Consider the following 26,379-nt stretch of genomic DNA (forward strand, 5'->3'; position numbering starts at 1 on the left):
TAAGTCATCTTCAGTCTCTGTTCATTTGAGTATGAGTTGCTTCAAACTGGAGGAAATGATCTTGAAATGCATTAAAATGTAAAATATGCATATTTTTGAACTAGCAGTACTACTTTTGGGACTTTGTCCTGTTATGATAAAAAACACATGTATTGAAGATAAACGTATGAAAGTGTTTATTGAAGCATTGTCTGTCACAGTAAAAAACTAGAAAAAAAAATCTGAATAACTAAACATAACCAATTATAGTAAAATACTATTCAACTATAAAAGTGAAACTAATTCTTCTGAATAATGATTCAAATAAAGCTTTAGTATATTATATATTTATTTATATTTAATATCTTGTATACTAAAGTATTATATTCACTTTTTTAAAAAAATGATTAAATCCTAGTGGTAAGCTGACAACATGAAGTTGTTTCTAGCTACCTCAACACACTCCATAGGCAGTTGAAAAATGCAAAGATTTTGCACCTCCTTTCCCTCTATACTCAGTGTACAAAGAACAGGTAAAGAAGTTTTCCTTTTTCTTCACACTATCCAGAAAAGCATAACACAACAGGCCTACTTACTTTGCAATGGGATACTCCCACATGTATCCCCAACCTCCATGCAGCTGCAAACAGTCATAAGCTACTCTGTTTTGCAAATCAGATGCCCTAGATGTCCAAAATAAAAAGCAGAAAAGGAACATTTGAAATGAATTTTCATGAGATGCTTTACAACCGGAAAACAAATGACTGTTTCAATGCATACATTTATCAAACAATTAAAAATAGGCATATCAGTCAACCAGAGAAGATTGATATAAATTATATGTGAAATAAATCTCAAGAATATTTTCACATAATGAATACTTTCTTCATCAACTATATTTCTGGCTGGTTTTTGTTAAGTCTAGAAACAAAATGTAGAAAATTTAGACTATTTATTAGGTGTTGGGTACTTTAAGCCTAAAAAGAATATAGTAAAAACTTGAATCTGGTCTAAATTATTCAGATTCTCTGTGTGATATGTTAGCAGAAAAATTACACAGTCATCTATTTTCTTTTGCCTTGTGTAATATGTGTTTGTTTTCTTCAAATATGTCACTTCCTATGCAAAGGCTGCAATTCTGAATTTTTAACTGTAAAAAATATGTTTTAGGGTTTTCAGAAATAAACTAAAAGTAAAAGTGAAAACCTAAGAGGATAGACCTCTATCAAAGCACATACTATCATCTAGGACACTTATTAAAGATTATTGGGGAATCATTATTCCTGAAGTATATATATATTAATATGAGGTACTTGAAAAATATACTTTTCTGATCTAATTACAATTTTAACTACTGTTAAAATCCATAAAATAACTGGTTAGTTCAAAATCTTTTCAACTCACTTTCAACAGTGGGAAATATAAAACAAAAGTAAGCATAAACCCATTTTCCTATAAAAAATAATTTTTAACTCAAGCCATAGGACAGGTCAAGATGTTCCTGAGAAATACAGTAACAATATAATGATTAACAGACAAGATTCAGGGGGCAGTGATATTTGGAATTCTACACATTTTTGTCTTTTACAAGTTTGTTAGTGAAATATTTGCTGGGTTATAAGAAGTTGCTTCCTCTTCTCCAATATGAAATACCAGTATGTCTATAAACCTGGTGTTTACAAAGAACAATAAGGCCACCAGCTATCCAATGTCTTTTTCCAAAAATATCTAAAAATTTTTAAACTATTTTCTACTAGTTAAAAAATTTGCTGTAAATGTAAAGTATCTCCCCCCAAAATGTTAATTTCTAGTAATTCCACATGACTTTTCAACCTGGCAAGTTTATTATTTTGGAGTCATTACATAAACCACTATTCTGCATATTTTCTCATTCTACTTCTCACTGAAGTGAACACAAGTTAATGAATAACAACAGGAATTTTTTCCAGGTTATTTTTGGGCTAATGAGATGTGAGAATGTTTGTTTTTAAAAGAGGAGACAAAACCCGCTTTCAGAATCTGATTTAAACTATGTTCTTGCATCTTAAAATACACAAAAGGCCTATGGTGGGGGGGTGTCTTTTTTCAATTAACTCATCTTCGATAACATTGCTAATCATGTTTAATGAAAATAAAAAATTTTTTTGTTTTGGTTTGCGGTTTTGGCCATACCATAAGGTATGCAGGATCTTAGTTCTCCAACCAGGGATCAAACCTGAGACCCCTGCAGTGGAAACCCAGAGTCTTAGCCACTGGATGGCCAGGGAAGTCCCTGAAAGTTGTCTTACAGAACATTTTTTTTTTCCTTTTGCTTAACAGAGCATGTACAACTTTTGATTGGACAGTCAAAACTTCAGAAATTTTTTTTGAGGTCTAGAAAACCTCTTAAATAGAAAAATCTTGCCCGATCTACTCATTTCACAGATATCAAAATGTTGGCCCAGAAATAATTAAATTTAATTGCAGTTATGTAATGACAGAATTGCGGCTCTAAAATATCTCAGGACTTGAGGTATTACTGTTCTTTTGTTATCTTACTCTACTGCCACTCTTCAGCTAATTTGAAAATCAACTACTACTTGAAATAACGAATTAGTCATCATATTTAATATTTGCTTTTCGAGGGTAAGCTAAAAGTTAAAGAGTAACGGGTAAGTTTTAGCACATTATAAATAGGTTTAATGGGAACATTCAGCATTTAAAAAAAAATTGGTCCTTACTGCTAGTTTTCATTTACTCAGCATTCTTCCTTTAAGACCTTCAAGGCTGTGAGTTTCACTTTGGAAGAATTCCATAACAGTCTGTGCAAACACCACATTTTAATTACCGTAGCATGCATACCAGTATTTCGCCATGGCAGCAGTGGCAAGGTCCAGACGTTTCACTCTGTGCAGCTGGAGACAGCTGTCCACAAAAGCTCTGGTTACACATATGGATGTTTTTAATTCTGCAAGCTTATGCTGCACCGTCTTCAGTTTAAAGGAAATGAAAGGAAAAGATGAGTGAAGGAGAAGAGCATATTTTGAGTCACTTAGCATATAAAAAATTATATAGAGCAAAACAGATGTGGAATTAGTTTTTTTTCCCTTCAAAAAAGATGCATATTAACTACACAGCTAATGTTATATTTCATTACTAAGAAAACGTACCAAAAGACAAGATGCAAAGGTTGATAAATACAAAACAACATCTCATATTTTAGGTTAAAAAATTTAGACTTAGGGAACTTTTGGAAGAACAGCATGACTAATGGGTGAGCACCATTGCGTGGTATAGTCCTTCAGGTACAGCTGTTGAAAATATCTGCTTTCCTCTGGAATCTAAACCCATGAAGAACTATTAATGAAATCAAGTATGCACATTTCCTGTTTCTCTGTATTGGAATAAAGAAACAAGCTAGAAGGACAATATCAAAATATTATTAGACATTAAGGGCTTCCCTGGTGGCTAAGTGGTAAAGAATCCACCTGCCAACGCAGGAGACATGGGTTCGGTCCCTGACCCAGAGAGATCCCGTGTGCCTTGGGACAACTAAGCCCATGTGTCACCACCCCTGCTTACCACAACTAGAGAAAAGCCCATGCGGCAACACAGCACAGCCAAAAGATTTTAACAAATAAATAAATAAAATTTAAAAACTGCATTAAAAAATATATATTTATACTTGTTGTTCAGTCGCTCAGTTGTATCCAACTCTTTGAGACCCCATGGACTGCGGCACGCCAGGCTTCCCTGTCTTTCACTACTCCTGGAGTTTGCTCAAACTCATGTCCATTGAGTTGGTGATGCCATCCAACCATCTGATCCTCTGCCGCTACTTTCTCCTGCCTTCAATCTTTCCCAGCATCAGGGTCTTTTCCAATGAGTCAGTTCTTCACATCAGGTGGCCAAAGTACTGGAGCTTCAGCATCATTCCTTCCAGTGAATATTCAGGGTTGATTTCCTTTAGGATTGACTGGTTGATCTTGCTGTCCAAGGGACTCTTAAGAATCTTCTCCAGCACCATAGTTCAAAAGCATCAATTCTTCAGCACTCACTGTCTTTATGGTTCAACTCTCACATCTGTGTATGACTAATGGAAAAACCATAGGTTGTTCTTTACATAATTTTTTATTTATTTATTTTTGGCTGTGTCGTGTCTTAGTCGCAGCATGCAGGATCTTCACTGTGGTACAGGGGCTCTGTAGTTGCAGCACACCGACATGTGGGATCTTAGTTCCCCAACCAGGGATCAAACCTGCATTCCCTGCATTGGAAGGTGGCATCCAGCCTGGCTTTTCACATGATGTACTCTGCATATAAGTTAAATAAGCAGGTGACAATATATGGCCTCGATGTACTCCTTTTCCAATTTAGAACCAATCTGTTGTTCCACGTCCAGTTCTAAGTGTTGCTTCTCGATCTGCAAATAGGTTTCTCAGGAAGCAGGTAAGGTGGTCTGGTATTCCCATCTCTTTCAGAATTTTCCAGTTTGTTGTAATCCACAGTCAAAGGCTTTACTGTAGTCAATGAAACAGAATTCCTTTGCTTTTTCTATGATCCAGTGGATGCTGGCAAATTGATGTCTAATTTCTCTGTTTTTTCTAAATCCATCTTGTACATCTGTTAGTTCTTGGTTCATGTACTGTTGAAGTCTAGTTTGAAGGATTTGAGCATTACTTGATAGCACGTGCATGCATGCCTGCTAAGCTGCTTCAGTTGTGTTCGACTCTGTGTGACCCTATGAACTGTGTTGCCCACCAAGCTCCTCTGTCCATGGATTCTCCAGGCAAGAATACTGGAGGGGGTTGCCATGTCCTTGTCCAGGGGATCATCGCAACCCAGGGATCAAACCTGCATGTCCTGAATTACAGGCAAATCTTTACCGCTGAGCCACCACGGAAGCCCTGCTAGCATGTAAAATGAGTGTTTTACATGCCACTGCATACATGCAGTCGTTTGAACATTCTTTGGCAATGCCCTTCTTTGGGATTGGAATGAAAACTGAACTTTTCCAGTCCTGCGGCCACTGTTGACTTTTGTAAATTTGCTGGCATACTGAGTGCAGCACTTCAACATCATCTTTTAGGTTTTGAAGTAGCTCAGCTGGAATTCTATCACCTCCACTAGCTTTGTTCATAGTAATGTTTCCTAAGTCCCACTTGACTTCACACTCCAGGATGTCTGCCTCTGGGTGAGTGACCACACCATCGTGGTTATCCAGGTCATTAAGACCTCTTTTGTACAGGTCTGCTGTATCTTCTTGCCACCTCTTCTTAATCTCTTCTGCTTCTGTTAGGTTCTTACCATTTCCATCCTTTATTGTGCCCATCTTTGCATGAAATATTTCCTTTATATCTCTAACTTTCTTGAAGAGATCTCTAGTCTTTCCCATTCTATTGTTTTCCTCTATTTCTCTGCATTGTTCACTTAAAAAGGCTTTCTTATCTCTCCCTGCTATTTTTTGGAACTATGCATTCAGCTGGGTATATCTTTCCCTTTCTCCTTTGCCTTTAGCTTCTCTTTTCTCAGCTATTTGTAAGGCTTCCTCAGACAACCATTTTGTCTTACTGCATTTCTATTTCTTTGGGATGATTTTAGTCACCGCCTCCTGTACAATGTTACAAACCTCCATCCATACTGCAAAATATTTAATCTATATCTGCAGAATGCAATAGAAGAGTAATAGAATCAGAACACTCGAGACATCAAAGTCCAGTACCTTCCCAACCTCTGCCACCTTTCCTCACTCTCCCTCTTACCTCTCTCAGAAGCTTACACGATCCTTAACTTGAACTGCATGGTCTGGAACTGTCAATGTCAACATACCTATTTATCTCCTCCTGCTGGCCATAGGCAACTAACAGCATTCTAATCCTTCTAATATTCTAATCATTCTATCTAGACCAACGTCAACTATTCTTGATGGCTCCAACTTCAATCCAATTTTCTTGTATTCCTGATTTTATTGTTCCTGTGGAAATTCAAATAGAAACAGAGTTTTGATCATTCTGCTTGGAACCTGAGTGAGATCTTCACTGAGGCTGATAAAAGGCATGGAAGACAGTGACAGTGGCACTAAGTTGATGACACAGTGAAACTCACACTAGAAATTATAAATTCACTCCACCTCCAGAACCAGTGAACCAGTGAAGCTGCTCAGTCATGTCTGACTCTTTGCGATCCCATGGACTATAGCCTACCAGGCTCCTCCCTCCATGGAATTTTCCAGGCAAGAATACTGGAGTGGGTTGCCATTTCCTTCTCCAGGGGATCTTCCTGACCCAGGGATTGAACCCAGGTCTCCTGCATTCCAGGCAGACACTTTACCCTCTGAGCCACCAGGGAAGCCCCCCACCGGCACAATGTCTAGTTCAAAACCATGAGAGCCTTCTCCCAGGAAGGCTTCAAGGAGCAGAGGATGCTGACCCTCCTTTGCTGCCATTGCAACAATCTCAAACCTCAAACCGTAAAACCTAACCCTTCAAAGCATCATTGTGGTGGAGACTGTTTGAGTACTTTCCATTTTTGGAAAAGAGTAGAAAAGGAGTATAATGAAAATCAGGACCAGGCAAAACTCACAGTATGTCAGCTAAAGGCGTTTTCAGGACAGATTCCTCACACATGTCTCAACATAACTACTGTGCTGCTGAAGAACCCAACTGACTGCTTCTCCCTTGGGTTTACTCCGTCCCTGTCTAGTGACAGAAAATGGGACTGACCTCTGTCATCCCCTCCTCTTCCTGCCCTCAGTCTTTCCCAGCATCAGGGTCTTTTCCAATGAGCTGGCTCTTCACATCAGGTAGCCAAAGTACTGGAGCTTCAGCTTCAGTGTTAGTCCTTCCAATGAATATTCAGCACTGATTTCCTTTAGAATTAACTGGTTTGATCTCCTTGCTGTCCAAGGGACTCTCAAGAGTCTTCTTAAGCAGCACAGTTTGAAAGCATTAATTCTTCAGTGCTCAGCCTTCTTTATGGTCCAACTATCACATCCATACATAACTAATAGAAAAACCATAGCTTTGACTACATGGACCTTTATTGGCCTCTAATTCAAAAAGTGACAGGTTACACAAAAACTTTCTTCCTTTCTCAGACTTCCCCTTACTTTTTCAATCTCCTTTTCTATTCATTTATATTTAACAAAGCCAAATGTCTACCTTTTAGTCAGCACAAAGTTTTCTGCTCCCACCCCACACATCCGAATTTACTCACAGAAAAATCTAAAAGTGGAATAGGAAACAAAATAGTGGAGCAATACCCTCCTACACATTAAAAACAGATGAGTGTATATGCCATGAAAATCCCTGAAATGGGATTTTTAGCTTAGTCTTGGTGAAGATCAATGACACTACCTATGACACTTCCTTTGGAAAATAAGGAAGAATCTGACAAGTCTCAATATACTTTTGCATACCCCCTCCGCAGCATGCGATGGCACATTTAAGAATTTTTTTAAAATGGTTGTTTATGTATTCATTTTTGGCTGGGCTGGGTCTTTGTTGCTACCTGGGCTTTTCTCTAGCTGCAGCGTACGGGCTTCTTGTTGCAGTGGCTTCTCCTGTTGCAGAGCATGGGCTATTGGCAAGGAGGCTTCCTAGTTGTGGTACATGGACTCAATAGCTGCAGCTTGCAGGTTCTAGAGCACTAGCTCAGTAGTTGTGGTGCAAGGGCATAGTTGCTTCGAGGCATGTGGGATCTTCCTGGATCAGGGGTTGAACCCATGTCTCCTGCACTGGCAGGCAGATTCTTTACCACTGAGCCACCAGGGAAGCCCAGATTTAAGAATTTATGCACCATTTACAACAGAATCAAGATCTCTAAGCCCAAATATCTCATAAGAGAGCTGCTTTGATGAAAATGCTAAGAGCTACCAGAAGCTAAAGTTAAATTTCAGATCAGGATGGGCTCATTTAGAAAATTCTTGCTTCAGTGCATTCAGGTCTACAGGTTTGAAGGAATTAATGCCTGCAAGAGCACATAATTTACTCTTCGGGGATAAAGAGTAAATATTTACATATTTTTGGCATTGAGCTGAGTGTTACCAAACAGACTTGGTCTTTGCTCTTCACTACAGACAATGCATCATGCTTTCAGAAATTATGGTAGCTAATTTGTACCACGTGTTATTAGCAAGGTGCCTTTGATGAATGATCAGCATGCTCACAGCAGTATTTTTAACATATACTACTAGTTACTCATAGATACTACTGCAGCTAGCATTTTCCCATAAAGTTGCAAAGTGGATCAGATAGCATCTCTTTCTGAGTTCTGAATAATACAATTCTTAAAAACACAGAATTATGGAATTGGAAGACACTCTGGAGAAGTTACTGAACCCAGTATTTCATTTAAACAGCGTGACTCAAGGATAAACTATAACAATTTAGGCTTACTATCTGATTTTACAGTTAATTAACCCCACACTTGGGATTCCCAGGTGGCACCAGTGGTAAAGAACCCTCCTGTCCATGCAGGAGACTTAAGAGATGCGAGTTTGATTCCTAGGTCGGGAAGATCCCCTGGAGGACGGCATGGCAACCCACTCCAGTATTCTTGCCTGGAGAATCCCATGGACAGAGGACACTGGCAGGCTACAGTCCACAGGGTCACAAAGAGTCAGACATGACTTAAGTGACCTGGCACACATGCACACAATCCCACACTCAATCAAGGTCTAAGAACTGTATAGTCCCTTTTTGGAGAAATGTAAGGAAGAAGTGTTATTTTTTACCTATCCTATTTTTCCCCCTAATACTTTGTCCTCTTAGAAAAGCATATACCACAAAGGAAATAACTAAAGCTTGTGTTAGAAAAGAATGGGAGAAGGCACTGGCAACCCACTCCAGTACTCTTGCCTGGAAAATCCCATGGACGGAGGAGCCTGGTAGGCTGCAGTCCATGGGGTCGCGAAGAGTTGGACACGACAGAGTGACTTCACTTTCACTTTTCACTTTCTTGCATTGGAGAAGGAAATGGCAACCCACTCCAGTGTTCTTGCCTGGAGAATCCCAGGGACGGTGGAGCCTGGTGGGCTGCTGTCTATGGGGTCGCATAGTTGGACATGACTGAAGTGACTTAGCAGCAGCAGCAGCAGCAGCAGGAAAGAACACTGATTTTTCACTTCACTGTCCATGGGTGAAAGAGGTGGGAAAAGAAAAAGAGTCTATCTACTTTGGATTTCTGGGTAATAAAACCAGTGAATGAGTTTTACTAGAGGCAGTAAAACGAGCTCTGGAACCTAAACCTAGAGTGTAGGTTCCAGGGCTAGAATACTTATGAAATCTTGAGCATATAACTAAACCTCTCCATGCTTCAATATCTTTTTCTATAAAATAAGGATAAATGTAATATTTATTATATGCAGTTGCTAAGAATAAAGGAGAGACAATCATTTAGCACAGTGCCTGGCATACAGAGAACATCAATCAATGACACACATTATTTAATATCTGAATTTTACTATTGTATTGTCCATTCCATGGATAATCGTAAGACTGGACAGCAACTTTGGAGACTATGGATGGGATAAAAGGAAAATCCTGTAACTACTGCAACTTAAGTATGGTAGATCTCCAGTCTAAAAAGAAAATAAATCTTGTAAAATGTGTCCAAGTAGTCAGAAAGGCCCCAAATGTTCAAAATTCTAGGATAACAGGTATCAGGAAACTGAATTTTTATATGGTCATAAAAGTGGCATTTGGCCACATACAACATTCAAAGGTCTACTATTTCAATTTAATATTGGAACCATGATGGTAAAGAACCTGCCTGCCAATGCAGAAGACATAAGAGACACGGGTGCGATCCCTGGGCAGGGATGATCCTCTGGAGAAGGGCATGGCAACCCACTCCTGTATCCTTGCCTGGAGAATCCCATGGACAGAGGAGCCTGGTGGGCTACAGTCCACGGAGTTGCAAACAGACACGACTGAAGCGACTCAATATGCACGCATAAGCACATATTATTCATTCTTCTCTGAATACATATGCAGATTGAGTATGAAAATATTATTCAAAGGTACTTATTTATATAAAACAAGATCGGAAGAAATATCTCAGAAATCTCAGAACCACACATCTACTTGGAAAACAATACTGCTCTTACCAATGCTGTAGATACCTGTAGAAGCAGAATGGTACTGCCACCTAGTGAAATTTTAGTAAACTACCATTGAAAGCAGGCAACAATAAAATGGCACTTGCTTTGAAAAGGACTGTTATCTTTTTGCTATCAAAATACCTACATATATATCTACACATATGCACATATACGTTATTAAATAAGTAAATATTTTAGAAGAATCTTTTTCTCCCAATGGAAAATATTATACCAATTTTCTATATTTTTCATGGTTGAAAGTGAAAGTGAAGTTGCTCAGTCGTGTCCGACTCTTTGCAACCCAATGGACTGTAGCCTACCAGGCTTCTCTGTCCATGGGATTTTCCAGGCAAGAATACTGGAGTGGGTTACCATTTCCTTCTCCAGGGGATCTAATATTTAACATTCTGAAGTCTACAGGCAATCTGGGTAATACTACTGTCATTATGTAGTTTAATATGAAATTCATAAACACAGGGAAGTGTAGATTTCCAAGGGGATGGAAAATATGTTTATTTGATTCACTTTTTATAGTACCCAGAATAGGGCTAAAGGCAAGAGCATTTTTAAAATTATTTTTTAATTGAAGGATAATTGCTTTACAGAATTTTGTTGTTTTCTGTCAGACCTCAACATGAATCAGCCATAGATATACATATATAAACAATTTTGATGTGAAAGGGGCAGTGGTTGACTTTGAGAAGTAAATGATACTGTTCCACTTTGGATACATCTGGGAAAGTGAAAGAGTGATAACAAGTAGTATCACTCTCTTTGTGTTGCTAGGAGCTTACAGTATTTCCAGAGTCATGTCTATTAAATTACATTTGAGCATACAACCTTCAGAAGGCAATACATACATATTTGTTCAGTGAAACAAATAGTGCACATCAATGTTTCTCAAAATGAAAAGATTACATGAAAAAGAAATTTACAGGTAAAACGACTGGTGTGCTGATAACAAAGAAACAGCAGTATGATTACTTTATGGTAGCCTAGTGTAATCAATGGCATCCTGTGTGTGTATAAATTTTGATAAATTTAACTTTTTACAATAAATTTGTATATAGTTTATGGTAGTAAATGATAAAATAGACAAGTATCTACACGTTTTATGCATTCATGATGTACATTTTCTTATTCTTTTCATATTTCTCAGTTACACAGTTCATCTGCACTATTTAAGTTGTCTTAAAATCTTCAGAAATTTTTCCAATGTATTTATTGAAAAAATCCACATGTAAATGGACCTATGCCATTCAAACCTATGCCATTCATGGGTCAACTGGAGTAGCTAACTTTAGTGAAAGCTTGTGTTGCCAGGCAATATTCTAAGCCCTTTATGGGTATTATCTTCATAACAACTCTATAAGGTACCTACTCATATTACTCACGTCTTACCAAGAAGAAAGTACTTCTGAGAGAGATAATACAACTTGCCTAGACCACAAAGACTTAAGGAGTTGTACTAGGATTTAAATCACACTTGAATTTAACTTCATATAACGCTGTGCTGAAAACTTAGCAAAGTACTTCATCTATCCTTTTCCCTTCGCAACGCGTTTCAGGCAAGACACTGCACTTAGAACTTTGCAATTAGATTTCCAACTGCAAGATTTTTGTTGATTGCATTATTTATAAGTTGTTCTTCATTTAAGAAGAAATTAGAGGGTTTAAAATTTGATTGACATTTTAGTGATTATGGTCACCATATTCTGAGTTATTCTGAAAATACCTTAAACTCCTTGGCAAAAGCCAGGAAGAAGCAAAACCCTTGCAGTAAAGCTAATACACAAAAAAGCGGAAGATTCTGCTATAAATGCATGATCACTAATCTCATTTGGGTTCTCAATACTGCCAGAAAGCTTACTGTAAGTGTCCCTAGTGTTCAATCTCTCACTCCAAAGAAAGGATTTCAAACCTTCCTACTTCCATCCCTATTCACTCACATTTCTTATTTCCCTATCAATATATAAAGACATGGAAGTCTTCTGAAGACAGCTTTTGCAAACACTAGAATGGGAGAGACTAGAGATCTCTTCAAGAATATTAGAGAAGGCCTTACAAATAGCTGTGAAAAGTAGAAAAGCAGAAGGTAAAGGAGAAAGGGAACGATACCCAACTGAATGCAGAGTTCCAAAAAATAGCAAGGAGAGATAAGAAAGCCTTCCTCAGTGATCAGTGCAAAGAAATAGAGGAAAACAATAGAATGGGAAAGACTAGAGATCTCTTCAAGAAAATCAGAGATAACAAGGGAACATCTCATGCAAAGATGGGCTCAATAAAGGACAGAAATGGTATGGACCTAACAGAAGCAGAAGATATTAAGAACAGGTGACAAGAATACACAGAAGAACTGTACAAAAAAGATCTTCACGACCAAGATCATCAAAGTGATGTGGTCACTCACCTAGAGCCAGACATCCTGGAATGTGAAGTCAAGTGGGCCTTAGGAAGCATCACTACAAACAAAGCTAGTGGAGGTGATGGAATTCCAGTTGAGCTATTTCAAATCCTGAAAGATGATGCTGTGAAAGTGCTGCACTCAATATGCCAGCAAATTTGGAAAACTCAGCAGTGGCCACAGGACTGGAAAAGGTCAGTTTTCATTCCAATCCCAAAGAAAGGCAATGCCAAAGAATGCTCAAACTACCACACAATTGCACTCATCTCAGACACTAGCAAAGTAATGCTCAAAATTCTCCAAGCCAGGCTTCAGCAATATGTGAACCGTGAACTTCCAGATGTTCAAGCTGGTTTTAGAAAAGGCAGAGGAACCAGAGATCAAATTGCCAACATCCGTTAGATCATCGTAAAAGTAAGAGAGCTCCAGAAAAACATCTACTTTTGCTTTACTGACTACGCCAAAGCCTCTAATTGTGTGGATGACAACAAACTGTAGAAAATTCTTAAAGAGATAGGAATACCAGACCACCTGACCTGCCTCCTGAGAAATCTGTATGCAGGACAGGAAGTAACAGACTAGTTCCAAATCGGGAAAAGAGTACATCAAGGCTGTATATTGTCACCCTGCTTATTTAACTTATAAGCAGAGTACATCATGAGAAACACTGGGCTGGATGAAGCACAAACTGGAATCAAGATTGCTCGGAGAAATATCAATAACCTCAGATACGCAGATGACACCATCCTTATGGCAGAAAGTGAAGAAGACACAAAAAGCCTCTTGATGAAAGTGAAAGAGGAGAGTGAAAAAGTTGGCTTAAAGCTCAACATTCAGAAAACTATGATCATGGCATCTGGTCCCATCACTTCATGGCAAATAGATGGGGAAACAGTGGAAACAGTGACTGACTTAATTTTGGGGGGGCTCCAAAATCACTGCAGATGGTGATTGCAGCCATGAAATGAAAAGATGCTTACTCCTTGGGAGGAAAGTTATGACCATCATAGCATATTAAAAAGCAGAGACATTACTTTGCCAACAAAGGTCCGTCTAGTCAAAGCTATGGTTTTTCCAGTGGTCATGTATGGATGTGTGAGTTGGACTATAAAGAAAGCTGAGTGCAGAAGAATTGTGCTTTTGAACTGTGATGTTGGAGAAGACTCTTGAGAGTCCCTTGGACTGCAAGGAGATCCAACCAGTCCATCCTAAAGGAAATCAGTCCTGAACATTCATTGGAAGGATTGATGCTGAAGCTGAAACTCAATACTTTGGTCACCTGACGTGAGGAACTGATTCATTAGAAAAGACCCTGATGCTGAGAAAGATTGAAGCTGGGAGGAGACAGGGATGACAGAGGATGAGATGGTTGGATGGCATCACCAACTCAATGGACATGAGTTTGAGCAAGCTCTGGGAGTTGGTGATGGACAAGGAGGCCTGGTGTGCTGTAGTCCTTGGGGTCACAAGCACTCGGACACAACTGAATGACTGAACTGAACTGAACTATTGGAGAAGACTCTTGAGAGTCCCTTGGACTACAAGGAGATCAAACCAGTCTATCCTAAAGGAAATTAATCCTCAATATTCATTGGAAGGACTGGTGCTGAAGCTGAAACTCCAGTACTTTGGCCACTTTATGTGAAGAACTGACTCATTATAAAAGACCCTGATTTTGGGAAAGACTGAAAGCAAGAGGAGAAGGGGACAACAGAGGATGAGATAATTGGATGGCATCACCAACTCAATGGACATGAGTTTGAGCAAGCTATGGGAATTGGTGATGGACAGGGAAGGCTGGCGTGCTTCAGTGCATGGGGTTTCAAAGATTCAGACCTTACTGAGAGACTGAACTGAACTGAGGAGCGACCCTTGCTCATTCTTTCCTCTTTTCTTCCTGTTTCAATGGAAGAAAGGCCTTTCCTATCAAGTATGTGAAAGCCTATCTTTCAACGCACTTTGGCATCCATACCCTCACACTTTCTCAAAGATCATATACAGTTAATTATGGTTTCCATATCTGCAGTCTTTCCCTCTTTACTAAATCCATTCTCTAGGCATTAAAATATAACCTCTAGCATTCTCATCCTAGTAATAATAACAGAAATTAAGAATTGTCATTTACTTCACATGGTCTCCAAATGCTTCCCTCACTCCCCTCCCCACCCTCTCTTCTCACCTCCTAGTTACCAACCCTTCTCTCAACAGTTGCCAACCACCAGCATTTTTACGTCCTCACTTCCATTCACTCCTCTATCCACTCTGGTCTGACACCACACTAGTCTAACACCAATCTGACACTACACCAGTCCATTAATGACGCTAACAAAACAACCTCCGTATCATTATGTCCAGTGGACACTTGTTGACCTTCACCTTATTTTCCCCCTAAGGAGCGCCTGCCCACTTGGAATCCTCTTTTCTCTTGGCTTTGGTGACAATACTTGCCTGACTTGCCCTCTCCTAGCAGTCCATTCTCAGTTGCCTCTGTAGGCTCTTCATTTCCTATTCTGCCTTTAAATCTCATAATTTTTTTCTCAGGACTCTGTCCTAGAAACCTCTTTTGTCTTAATCTCTACTCTTTCCCTCAGTGGTTTCACACACTTCCATGGACTCTAGTAACATTGTGGAGGAAAATATTGCCAGCCATATGGGTAAACCAAGGATACTGTGGCCATCGAGCCAGCAGCCACTGCAGCTGCCTTCAACTGTGCACCTGGAAAGGAATCAGGGTGGAGAAGAGGGTACTGGCCCTAGGTGGTTAAGGCGCATATCAAAGGAGTGATTCAATGAGTGCAGACTCTTGCATCTTCCCTGCAGAGAAAAACAATAAATTCATGAACTTGAGTATCTGACTCTCTTTAACTGTAATCTTTGGATGTTTCAACTATCTGAGTTTTGTTACAGAACTCTTATATATCTGGTTCCTCCCTTACCTGTTTGGATCAGTCCCTCAGAGCTGTCTAAGAGGCTGTCTTTGTGGCTCACATCTTCAGCTTTGTCCATCAAGTAAAACAGAATTCTCAACTTTTAAGTTGTGCATATTTTTCAGTTGACATCATCTATGTGAAAATTACTCCACATTCATGTTTAGCTGAGACATATTTCAGATGAGCAAATTGAGACTATGTGAAAGTGAAAGTCACTTAGTCATGTCTGACTCTTTGAGACCCCATGGACTATACAGCCCATGGGATTCTCTAGGTCAAAATACTGGAGTGGCTAGCCTTTCCCTTCTCCAGGAGATCTTCCCAACCCAGGGATCAAACCCAGGTCTGCCAAATTGCAGGTGGATTCTTTACCAACTGAGCCACCAGGGAAGCCCAAGAAGACTGGAGTGGGTAGCCCATCCCTTCTCCAGCAGATCTTCCCAACCCAGGAATTGAACCATGGTCTCCTGCATTGCAGGCAGATTCTTTAGTAGCTGAGCTGCCAGGGAAAATGAGACTACGTAATACCAATGAAAAGCTTACCTGTAAATCTGCAACTGTCTTCCCAAAAGCTTTTCTTTGTTTAACGTAGTCCCTGGTTTCCTCAAACATGAATTCACTGGCTGAAACTGCTGTGTCGGAAATTATCAGCCTTTCCTATAGTCCCCAAATTAGATAATTACTCTAATTACACAAGTGATTTTCATATGATTTAAATGACAATAAATCACATAAATAATCTTTATAAAACTCCTAAAGATTAATTTATTTAACTCTTTATAAGAAAAGACTCTCACCAAGATTATAAAACTATTTTGATCATCTATAATAAGTCTCTTAAAAAAATCTTTTATCTTTATGTATGACTGTCTTTATACAGATATATATAAGTAATTCATTTCCCTCTTCTCTTTACTTACTTATGAGAAAAGAAATTCCAAAGCTGTTTGAGTATTATTTTAAAAAAAAGAACTTGGCAAATATTTTGGCTATTTCCTTACAGAGAACTAAAAATTCTTGACTTGCAGGTAAAATACTAAAATCATTCCAAGAAGGAATCATAGGACTGAAAATCTTATTTTCCTGACTCACTTATAAGCTTTATTTGGACATCCTTGAGTTCTCTTATTCATACGTCCAGTCTACAAAAATCATATGATTTTTGTATGCATATATATAATATATAAAAAATAAATACTATATATAATATATAAAATATATGTATATTTTACAACTTCAAGTTATAGTCAAATGACTGGCCACATTACAAATTTTGTATGCATGGATTGATATAGTCCTGTATTATTCTACTCCAGTCCATCACCTAATCAAAAGGTGCATTCTTTTAATACTTCTGACCTGTGGAAGCTCTTGCATGAGGTAATGGAAACCTTTATTCTCTTCTCCAAGTAGGGCACCTGCTGGCAACCGTACATCTTCAAAGAAAAATTCTGCAGTATCCTAAGGGATCATACGATTGAGTACAGAATTACCTCATTTAAATCTCCCAAGAACCTGATGAGGTGATTAGTATTGCCATTCAGAAAACAGAACATATTGGCAGACAAGATGAAGTTGTTAATGATCACAATTAGTAAGTGGTAAACCTGGGATTCAAATCGAGGTCTATCTGATTCCAAAAGTGGCTTTCCCACTGTGATACACTGTCATTCTAGTTCTAATACTGTTCTGTTCTGTAGATATTGAGCACTAAGGATTTCTAATGCATATCAAGTAAAACATGTTTTTCTTTTTGGTAACAAAAAAATTACTAAATAATTACCAAGTAGTAGAAAAAAATATTTCCTGTTATTTCATAATTCAATTTCAAAAATAGACAGTATTATTAGGCAGTTAATGTTCTAAAGCAGATTTTCAAAATATCCTAATTCACTTCTACTGCTGACAACAGTTGCATAAACAATGGAATAAATTTCCACAATCATTTCTGAAAAAGCATATTTTAAGAATCCAGCATAGGAAGAAAGGTATGATTGTGCTATACGTAGTTCTACATATAAAGCATAACTGAGTAAACTCAGTTGTATATAAACAATATATTTATATTATAAATGACTTATATTATGAAAACAAATTTGTATTATGACTTACCTGGGCTTTTATTCCAATTTTATCTAGCTTTCGTCCCTTGATAAATCCTTTCATTCCATTTTCCACCAGAAAAAGGCTAATGCCATGGGCAGGAGAGTGAGCCTCTCGATTTGTGACTGCTACGACGATCACAGTGTCACACAGCCACCCATTACTGACAAATACCTGCAAAACCCCAAGTATTCTGTGATGCTCCACAATAACTCAGGTCCATGTGTAAGTCAAGACTGGGCAAAAACATTTGAGAAAACTAAACCAAATAAAACATGTTTATACCTCTCTCTGTAACCTCTCCAAATAGTTGCAGTGTTGATTATTCATACATGAGGGGAAATTATTCAATGTTTCAAAGAATGAATTCTATACATTTTCTTCCCACTATCAATATTGTAAATAACAATAATAATGAATGATTATTATGTTCTATTTAAACTAAAAATTATCTATAAAAATGATACACTGTATTTTAGAAAGAAGCTTCAGATGAGAACATGGAATCTACTCTGAATGGTATGATACTATTGAAGTATTTGCACTTTCAGATTTATCGGTTTTTGAAAAGGCACAGTTTTTGATTTCATGATAGATAAGAAAGGTACTGATTAAGGAGGGCTTCCCTGGCAGCTCAGCTGGTAAAGAATCTGCCTGCAATGCAGGAGACCCTGGTTCGATTCCTGAGTTGGGAAGATCCGCTGGAGGAGGGACAGGCTACCCACTCCAGTCTTCTTGGGCTTCCCTGATGGCTTAGCTGGTAAAGAATCTACCTGCAATGTGGCAGACCTGGGTTCGATCCCTGGGTTGGGAATTTCCCCTGGAGAAGGGAATGGCTACCCACTCCAGTATTCTGGCCTGAAGAATTCCATGGACTGTAGAGTCCATGGACTGATTAAGGAGTGATAAAACAACAAACTCAATAAGATATTAGTTTATCAAATATATATCCAGAAGACAAATATACACAAGGTAAATATGAACAACTACCTCCTCATTCTGTATCTCTCCTCGGTCCTCTCAGCAGCTTCCACAGCTTCAGTTGCTATCCATAGGCTGATGACTCCAAATCTTTATCTAAGCCGAATTTCTTGCTAGGTTCCAGACCTGAATATCCACCTGCTTCTGATAGTTCCATCTGATAATTCAAGGAACATACTTCTTCCTACCTCTACTCCTCTTTAATCTGGAGTATCAGTCTGGTTTTCCCCAGGACAGGGTACGATGTACATGTGCACTTAGTTGTGTCAGACTCTGTGACCCGAAGGGTTGTAGCCTACCAGACTCCTCTGTCCACGGAATTTTCCAGGCAAAATTCTGGAGTGAGTTGCCATTTCCTCCTCCAGGGGATCTTCTCAACCCAGAGACTGAACCCAGGTCTCCTGCATTGGCAGCCAGGTTCTTTTCCACTGTGCCACTTGGGAAGCCCCCTTCCTAATGTCAGTGAATGGTCAATAAATCATGTTATTATCCTACATAATATTCAATTTGACATACAATTCTTTCTAACCGATTTCAACACTTTTTCAGGGTTTTTTTTTTTTTTTTTTTTTTTTTTAGCAGGGTTCATCACATAGTGGCACTAGCTTACCAGTCCAGCCTTATCTCTTATCCCACTTTCTCCTCATTCCTTTGTTTTAGGTCACATCTACTGCATGACTTGCTGTCCCCAATGTTCTGAGGTCATTTTTACCTAAGTGTCTTTAGAAATCTTGTTTCCTCTGCTTGAGAGGCCCTTTTCCAACTCTGCTACAATGAATTCTACTCTTCTTGCACTAAGTTCAGACATCACCTCCTACAAAAAATCTCCCCAAACTCCCCAGACTGGATTAACTGCTCTATACATCCTAAATTTACCATCTTTCAGTTCAGTCGCTCAGTCTGGTCCAATTCTTTGTGACATCATGGACTACAGCATGCCAGGCCTCCCTATCCATCACCATCTCCCAGAGCTTGCTCAAACTCACGTCCATCGAGTTGGCAATGCCATCCAATCATCTCATCCTCTGTCATCCCCTTATCCTCCTAACTTCAATATTTCCCAGTATCAGGGTCTTTTCCAATGAGTCAGTTCTTTGGATCAGGTGGCCAAAGTATTGGAGTTTCAGCTTCAGCATCAGTCCTTCCAATGAATGTTCAGGACTGATTTCCTTTAGGATGGACTGGTTTGATCTCCTTGCTGTCCAAGGGACTCTCAAGAGTCTTCTCCAACACCACAGTTCAAAAGTATCAATTCTTCAGCGCACAGCTTTCTTTACGGTCCAACTCTCACACATCCATACATGATTACTAGAAAAATCATAGCTTTGAGTCTCCAGACATTTGTCATCAAAGTAGTGTCTCTGCTTTTTAATATGCTGTCTAGGTTAGTCACAGCTTTTCTTCCAAGGAACAAGTGTCTTTTAATTTCATGGCTGCAGTCACCATCTGCAGTGATCTTAGTATCTGTCAAACTCTGTACAAATTATTTAATCCTGTCTCTGTCCCTTTGAAACAGGACAGGCATAAAATGGTGTTGGTTACTCTCATCACCTACCATCGATGCCTCTTATAAGAAGATTCATCTCTAAAATACAGAGTGCTGATACTAAGCAATAATGGGAGATGGGAGTGATGTTAGTGCTATGTACATGCATGACAGCAAATGAAAGCACTGGTGATGGCATAGCTGTAAGTGACATAACAGTTAAAAACTCAACATCTCTAGTAGTTCCTTGAGGGTGGGAACTCTTTTCTATGCATGTATCTTCAGTGCTTAGAACAAGGTTTGGCATATAGAAGGCCTTCAAGGATGTTTGCTCAAAAAGTGAGAAAAACATACTCCTCAAAAAAAATTGTGCACATCATGGTAAACATATTTTTTTTCTACAGTGTTTCTCCAGTAGAGAAACTTGCTCAAAAGCCATTTAGGTCTCTCAATGTCCTACCTGTCTAAATAATAAAGACCATCTATGCAGCTACCAGTTGAATTTCTGAACCAGTGTTTGTTATTTTTATATTACTAATACTTAAAATGTGAGCATTTCCACCATGACTGATCCTGTTTTCTAATAAAATTACAAGAGAATTCTCTTTGTATGAGATCACTTTGACTTCTTTCTTAATTAAAACAGTCAAAACTTTTTATGGGGCTGAGATTATCCCTAGTGAGGGCATCATTTATTTTTTGTTTGGTATTGAATGCCTATAACAAACATTCTTTACAGATGTAGATAGTATACAGTATTACAAAGAAAAAGGGAAAAAAAATCCTCCATGAAGCCATCATACAAATATCATTGAGAAATTCCTTTCTGATCTTTTTTCTTTTAATATAGTTGAAATTATTCTATATTTACACTTTATACGCATGAAGTGAAAGTCACTCAGTCATGTCTGACTCTTTGCAACCCCACAGACCATACAATCCATGAATTTCTCTAGGCCAGAATACTGGAGTGGGTAGCCTTTCCCTTCTCCAGGGGATCTTCCCAACCCAGGGATCAAACCCAGGTCCCCCACATTGCAGGTGGATTCTTTACCAGCTAAACATTTCATTTAAATGTTTATTGATCTTTTCACTTAATACAATTATTTTCTTATACAATTAAAAAGTTTGTATTGATGCTTTAGTAGGTATATATTAAGCCATCTTATTGACGTAATATATTTACTTACTTGCTGCTTCCTTTAAATTTTTTACTAGGCCTAATAGTTTTTTTGAAAATCTCAGGTATTTTCCTGGGTGGTTCCCACAGAAGGGTCTAACTGAGAAGATTGGGCTGACTTAGAAAGTTGGAATCTTAGGAGAACATAGTTCCCATTTCACTTTTGACCAAATACCCTACTCTTCCACCAAAACAAGCCCTTTCTGTGCAGAGAGTTAATTGGTTATGTATCATATTAATAATTAGCACCTGTTTATTATAATCCTTAGAAAAATAACTCAGATTAACAGGTGGCTCAGTGGTAAAGAATCTGCCTGCCAGTGCAAGAGATGCAGGAGACTCAGGTTCAATCCCTGGGTCAGGAAAATCCCCTGGAGTAGGAAATGGCAACCTGCTCCAGTATTTTTGCCTGGAAAATTCCATGGACAGAGGAGCTTGGTGGGCTATGGTCCATGGTTCGCAAAGTGTCAGACATGACTAAGATACTGAGAAAGCAGACACATTTGAAAAACATCAGTTATTCAAGATAGTCTACAAAAAGAGAATTTCCTTTTTCTTACAGGCATAATCCAACTTTTAAAAGTTTATGATACGTACCAGCTTCTCAAAAAGTGAGAAGTAGGACACATTTCCCAATGTTTTTGATACTGCAGATTGTTTTTCTGTATAATAACTATGTGGACTTCCCTGGTGGTCCAAAGGTTAATAATATGCCTGGCAATGCAGGGTACACAGGTTCTATCCCTGGTCCAGGAAGATTCCTCATGCCATAGGGCAACTAAGGCCCGTATACAACAACTGCTGAGCCTGCATTCTGGAGCCCAGGAGCTGCAACTACTGAAGCCTTGTATGCCTGGAGCCCATGTTCTGCAACAAGAGAAGCCACCACGACAAGAAGCTGACATACCACAACTAGAGAGTAGCCCCTACTCGCTGCAACTAGAGAAAGCCTATACACAGCAGCAAAGACTCAGTGCAACCAAAACCAAAGTAATTAATTATGAAACTAGATAATGGAATGGTCTTTAGAACTTGGCTACTCAAAATGTGTTCATCAAACTGATGTCAGTCCACAAACTGTTATTAATCCTTGATGATGTGAGTACAGAAACTGGATGTTTAGAAAGCTTTAGAGCAATTTAACAGCATCACAACATTCAAGCTTATGATTTTGCAAACGCAAAGGTCTTAGTCGAAAACAAATAAGAAAATTTTTGGTCTTCCCTGGCGGTCCAGTGGTTAAGTCTCTGTGCTTCCAATGCAGGCGGTATGGGTGTGATCTTTGGTTGTGAAACTAAGACCCCATATGTCACATGGTGCAGCGAAAAATTTTTTAAAAAGAAAAAAAGAAACACACACAAAAAACCTAATAAAACTTTTTTAAATGTTGAAAGACATTTTAGTTGTTCAGTAGTCTTTGAAACTTTTGGAAAGATAGCCTTAGTGAAGACAATGAATACCTTTTCTTCACTTAACACTCAGTCATCAATAAATTTTTACTGGGTGTATATTAGACACAGGTTTGCTGCTGCTAAGTCGCTTCAGTTGTGTCCGACTCTGTGCCACTCCATAGACGGCAGCCCACCAGGCTCCCCCGTCCCTGGGATTCTCCAGGCAAGAACACTGGAGTGGGTTGCCATTTCCTTCTCCAATGCATGAAAGTGAAAAGTGAAAGTGAAGTCGTTCAGTCGTGTCCGACTCTGCGACCCCATGGACTGCAGCCTACCAGGCTCCTCCATCCATGGGATTTTCCAGGCAAAAGTACTGGAGTGGGGTGCCATTTAGGTAAACAAAAACCTCTGCCATCAGTGGTGTGAGACTCTAAAAGATACATTTACTTCTGAGCCTATCTATAATTTTAATCGCAGGTGCTCTCCAATTCTATCAGTGGATTGATGTGATGCTCAGAAAGGTTGAAGGGCTTTTAAATTCTATTGAAAATACTTTTTCTCTTAAGATCTTTTGAAACTCTTTTTGATATTTATAAGAAGTCTTTCCCCTCATCGTTCATCAACATCAAATTCATTAACTATTGTTTGTCCTCTATTTGGACAATGTAAGTAAGCCTCACCTTCTCTTTTTCTGGTTTGAAAAAGGCTGCCTGGAAGCTAAAACAACATTTTCCATATTAGTGAGAGAACACGCAAACAGAACAAAGAAGAGGAATATATCCCAGGTAATATGACTGCTGTACAATTCTTACTGTCTCCAAAACAAATCAGCTCAGTTCCTGTGCCAGCTCAAATAAACAATTCCCATGTGAATCAGAGATCTGAGAAGACTCAGTGATGAGTAGTCTTTAAGGCTTTGTTACCCACAGCATGACTCCAGAGAGGAGAGTTATGGAAGCCATTCTTTACAAACCTTGCTTCCATTGAGAATCCAGTCACTTCCATCCTTTTTGGCATTTGTTCTTATTCCTTGCAAATCACTATAATTGAAATAATTGATTTAAAAAGTCATTAATTGGTAAAAAATAAACTATGCAAATGTTGTTATGTATCTACTGTGATAATTTACACTGCTACACCATTATAAAAATTGACATTTAACTAATATTAGGAATGTTCACACAAATGCACTGAAAAATCATGTCTGATATATTCTAAACTGTTTATACAAATGAATATTTGATTGAGATTCATAGAGTGGCCTGATTTTTACAGAGCATAACAAGATCTATACTCATTCATATTTGTGGTTAGGGCCTTGCTTCTGAGATTTCAAAACCAACCAAAAGTTGATTTACCTTCCAGCCCCAGGCTCTGTCATTGCTATGGCACCAATACATTTCCCTGCAACCATCTTGGGGATGAAGTGCTTAATCTGTTCTTCTGAACCATACTTTGTAATATAGGGCATGACGATATCTGAATGAAGACTAAAACCTGGGCCTGTACAATTTGAATATGCTCTTAGAAAGGAAAAAAGAGAAGACAATTTAAAGCACAACACAGTTATTTTTTTCTCTTTTTAGTTCCTCTGATTCTTAATTAGAAAACAACAAGTACTAGAAGGTCTTTTTTTTTTTTTTATGTCTGATCTTATTCATTTGTTACTCTTAGAACATCTCTGGGCAAACTGTTCCTGGCATTTTACTTTGGCCTCCTTCATTCTCTTGGCCAAAAGTTTATCATATTCTGTAACCTCTCCCTTCTTTTTCTTAGTTTGCTGTTTCTCCAGAGCAATATGCCGATGGTTGTGTTGTAGAACACGGGGAGTAACAGGCACTGAATCTTGGGTGTTCTGGTCCTGGGTCTCTAACCTTCTTTGTTTAGAGGCTTTCTCACAACATACGGGTGGGCATCATCTTCTTTAAAGAGACGAAAAAGTTTTCGGATTCTGCTAGCTCTTTTGGGCCCTAGGGGATGAGGCACAACAGTGAGTCCAGGAATACCCTTCTCCCTATTTTCAATGACCATATCGAGAACATTTAGATTGGCATCCACAATGCAAACCCATACAGATGTGCTCTTTCTTCCCCTGGTCTTCCTCAGTCTATACCAGGAATGCCCCTCACTCAGCAGCAGGCCGACTTGGTCATGGGTCAAGACACCTTGCTTCATGGGAAACCCTGTTTGTCATTCCTACCGACTTGGACCACATAACCCTTCACCTAGAGTGTCAGTGTCTGTGGCCATACATTTCTCACAAAAGGTATGAAGTTTTTGTTGAAGTCTTCATTCATCATCCACTTCAATATGTTTCTGGCAGCCAGTGGCCAGGAAATAGTTGTTCAAAGGGCAGTACCAAACCCTTATCACATTATGTGCTGATAGCTTGTCTCCTCACAAAACCATGAAGTTCCTGAAGGTTTTCTCTCTTTGTTTTTGCTAACCTTTTAATTTTTGGCTCTAACATAATAACAGTGCCCTAGCAGAGCTCAATAATCACTTATTTAATGAATTAAAAGATAATTAAAAAAAATTTACCACCTACAACTGTATTACCCTAAACATAGTAATTATATTCATTTTAGCAAATGACCTTTGCCATAAGGATATATGTATTTCTAATACAGCTGTATTAGAACTGGACATGGAACAACAGACTGGTTCCAAATTGGGAAAGGAGTACATCAAGGCTCTATACTGTTACCCTGCTTATTTAACTTATACGCAGAGTACATCATGAGAAATGCTGGGCTGGATAAAGCACAAGCTGGAATCAAGATTGCTGGGAGAAATATAAATAACCTCAGATATGCAAATGACACTACAGTTACAGCAGAAAGCGAAGAAAAATTAAAGAGCCTCTTGATGAAAGTGAAAGAGGAGAGTGAAAAATTTGGCTTAAAGCTCAACATACAGAAAACTAAGATCATGGCATCAGGGTCCCTCACTTCATGGAAAATAGACTGCGAAACAGTGGAAACAGTGACTGACTTTATTTTGGGGGGCTCCAAAATCACTGCAGATGGTGATTGCAACCATGAAATTAAAAGACGCTTGCTCCTTGGAAGAAAAGTTATGACCAACCTAGATAGCATATTAAAAAGCAGAGACATTACTTTGCCAACAAAGGTCCATCTAGTCAAGGCTACGGTTTTTCCAGTGGTCATGTATGGATGTGAGAGTTGTAGTATAAAGAAAGCTGAGAGATGAAGAATTGATGCTTTTGAACTGTGGTGTTGGAGAAGACTCTTGAGAGTCCTTTGGACTGCAAGGTGATCCTTGCAGGAGATAAGTGAAGTGAAGTGAAGAAGTGAAGTGAAGTGAAGAAGTGAAGTGAAGTGAAGTGAAGTGAAGTCGCTCAGTTGTGTCCGACTCTTTACGACCCCATGGACTGTAGCCTACCAGGCTCCTCTGCCCATGGGATTTTCCAGACAATAGTCCTGGAGTGGATTGCCATTTCCTTTTCCAGAGGATCTTCCCAACCCAGGGATCGAACCCGGGTTTCCCACATTGTAGACAGATGCTTTACCATCTGAGCCACCAGGGAGGTACATCCTTGCAGGAGATCAGTCCTGAATATTCATTGGAAGGACTGATGCTGAAGCTGAAACTCCAATACTTTGGCCACCTGATGTGAAGATCTGACTCATTGGAAAAGACCCTGATGCTGGGAAAAATTGAAGGCAGAAGAAGAAGGGGATGACAGAGGATAAGATGGCTGGATGGCATCACCGACTCAATGGACATGAGTTTGAGTAAACTCTGGGAGTGTGTGATGGACAGGGAAGCCTGGCATGCTGCAGTCCATGGGGTCACAAAGAGTAGGACATGACTGAGTGAC

General features: G+C 38.9%; 1 protein-coding gene across 3 annotated transcripts in view; it reads right to left on the reverse strand.

Annotated features, from left to right (window-relative positions):
- Positions 1–26,379, reverse strand: part of ACADL (acyl-CoA dehydrogenase long chain) — a 51,004-nt gene that overhangs the window by 13,094 nt on the left and 11,531 nt on the right. For 2 of the 3 annotated variants that reach the window (XR_009599422.1, XM_027965149.3), the window contains exons 4-10: positions 23,894–24,058; positions 23,509–23,575; positions 17,507–17,671; positions 16,754–16,855; positions 15,938–16,051; positions 2,821–2,948; positions 576–662 (exon numbers count right to left, since the gene is read on the reverse strand). Coding sequence is in view for 2 of the 3 variants with exons in the window: in XM_027965149.3 (XP_027820950.1) it covers positions 576–662; positions 2,821–2,948; positions 15,938–16,051; positions 16,754–16,855; positions 17,507–17,671; positions 23,509–23,575; positions 23,894–24,058 (828 nt within the window). In the remaining variant the exon portion in view is untranslated. The remainder of the gene's footprint in view (positions 1–575; positions 663–2,820; positions 2,949–15,937; positions 16,052–16,753; positions 16,856–17,506; positions 17,672–23,508; positions 23,576–23,893; positions 24,059–26,379) is intronic. The other variant, XM_027965150.3, reaches the window with a different exon arrangement.

Source organism: Ovis aries, chromosome 2 (genome assembly GCF_016772045.2).
Source record: "Ovis aries strain OAR_USU_Benz2616 breed Rambouillet chromosome 2, ARS-UI_Ramb_v3.0, whole genome shotgun sequence".
Classification (NCBI taxonomy): Eukaryota; Metazoa; Chordata; class Mammalia; order Artiodactyla; family Bovidae; genus Ovis; species Ovis aries.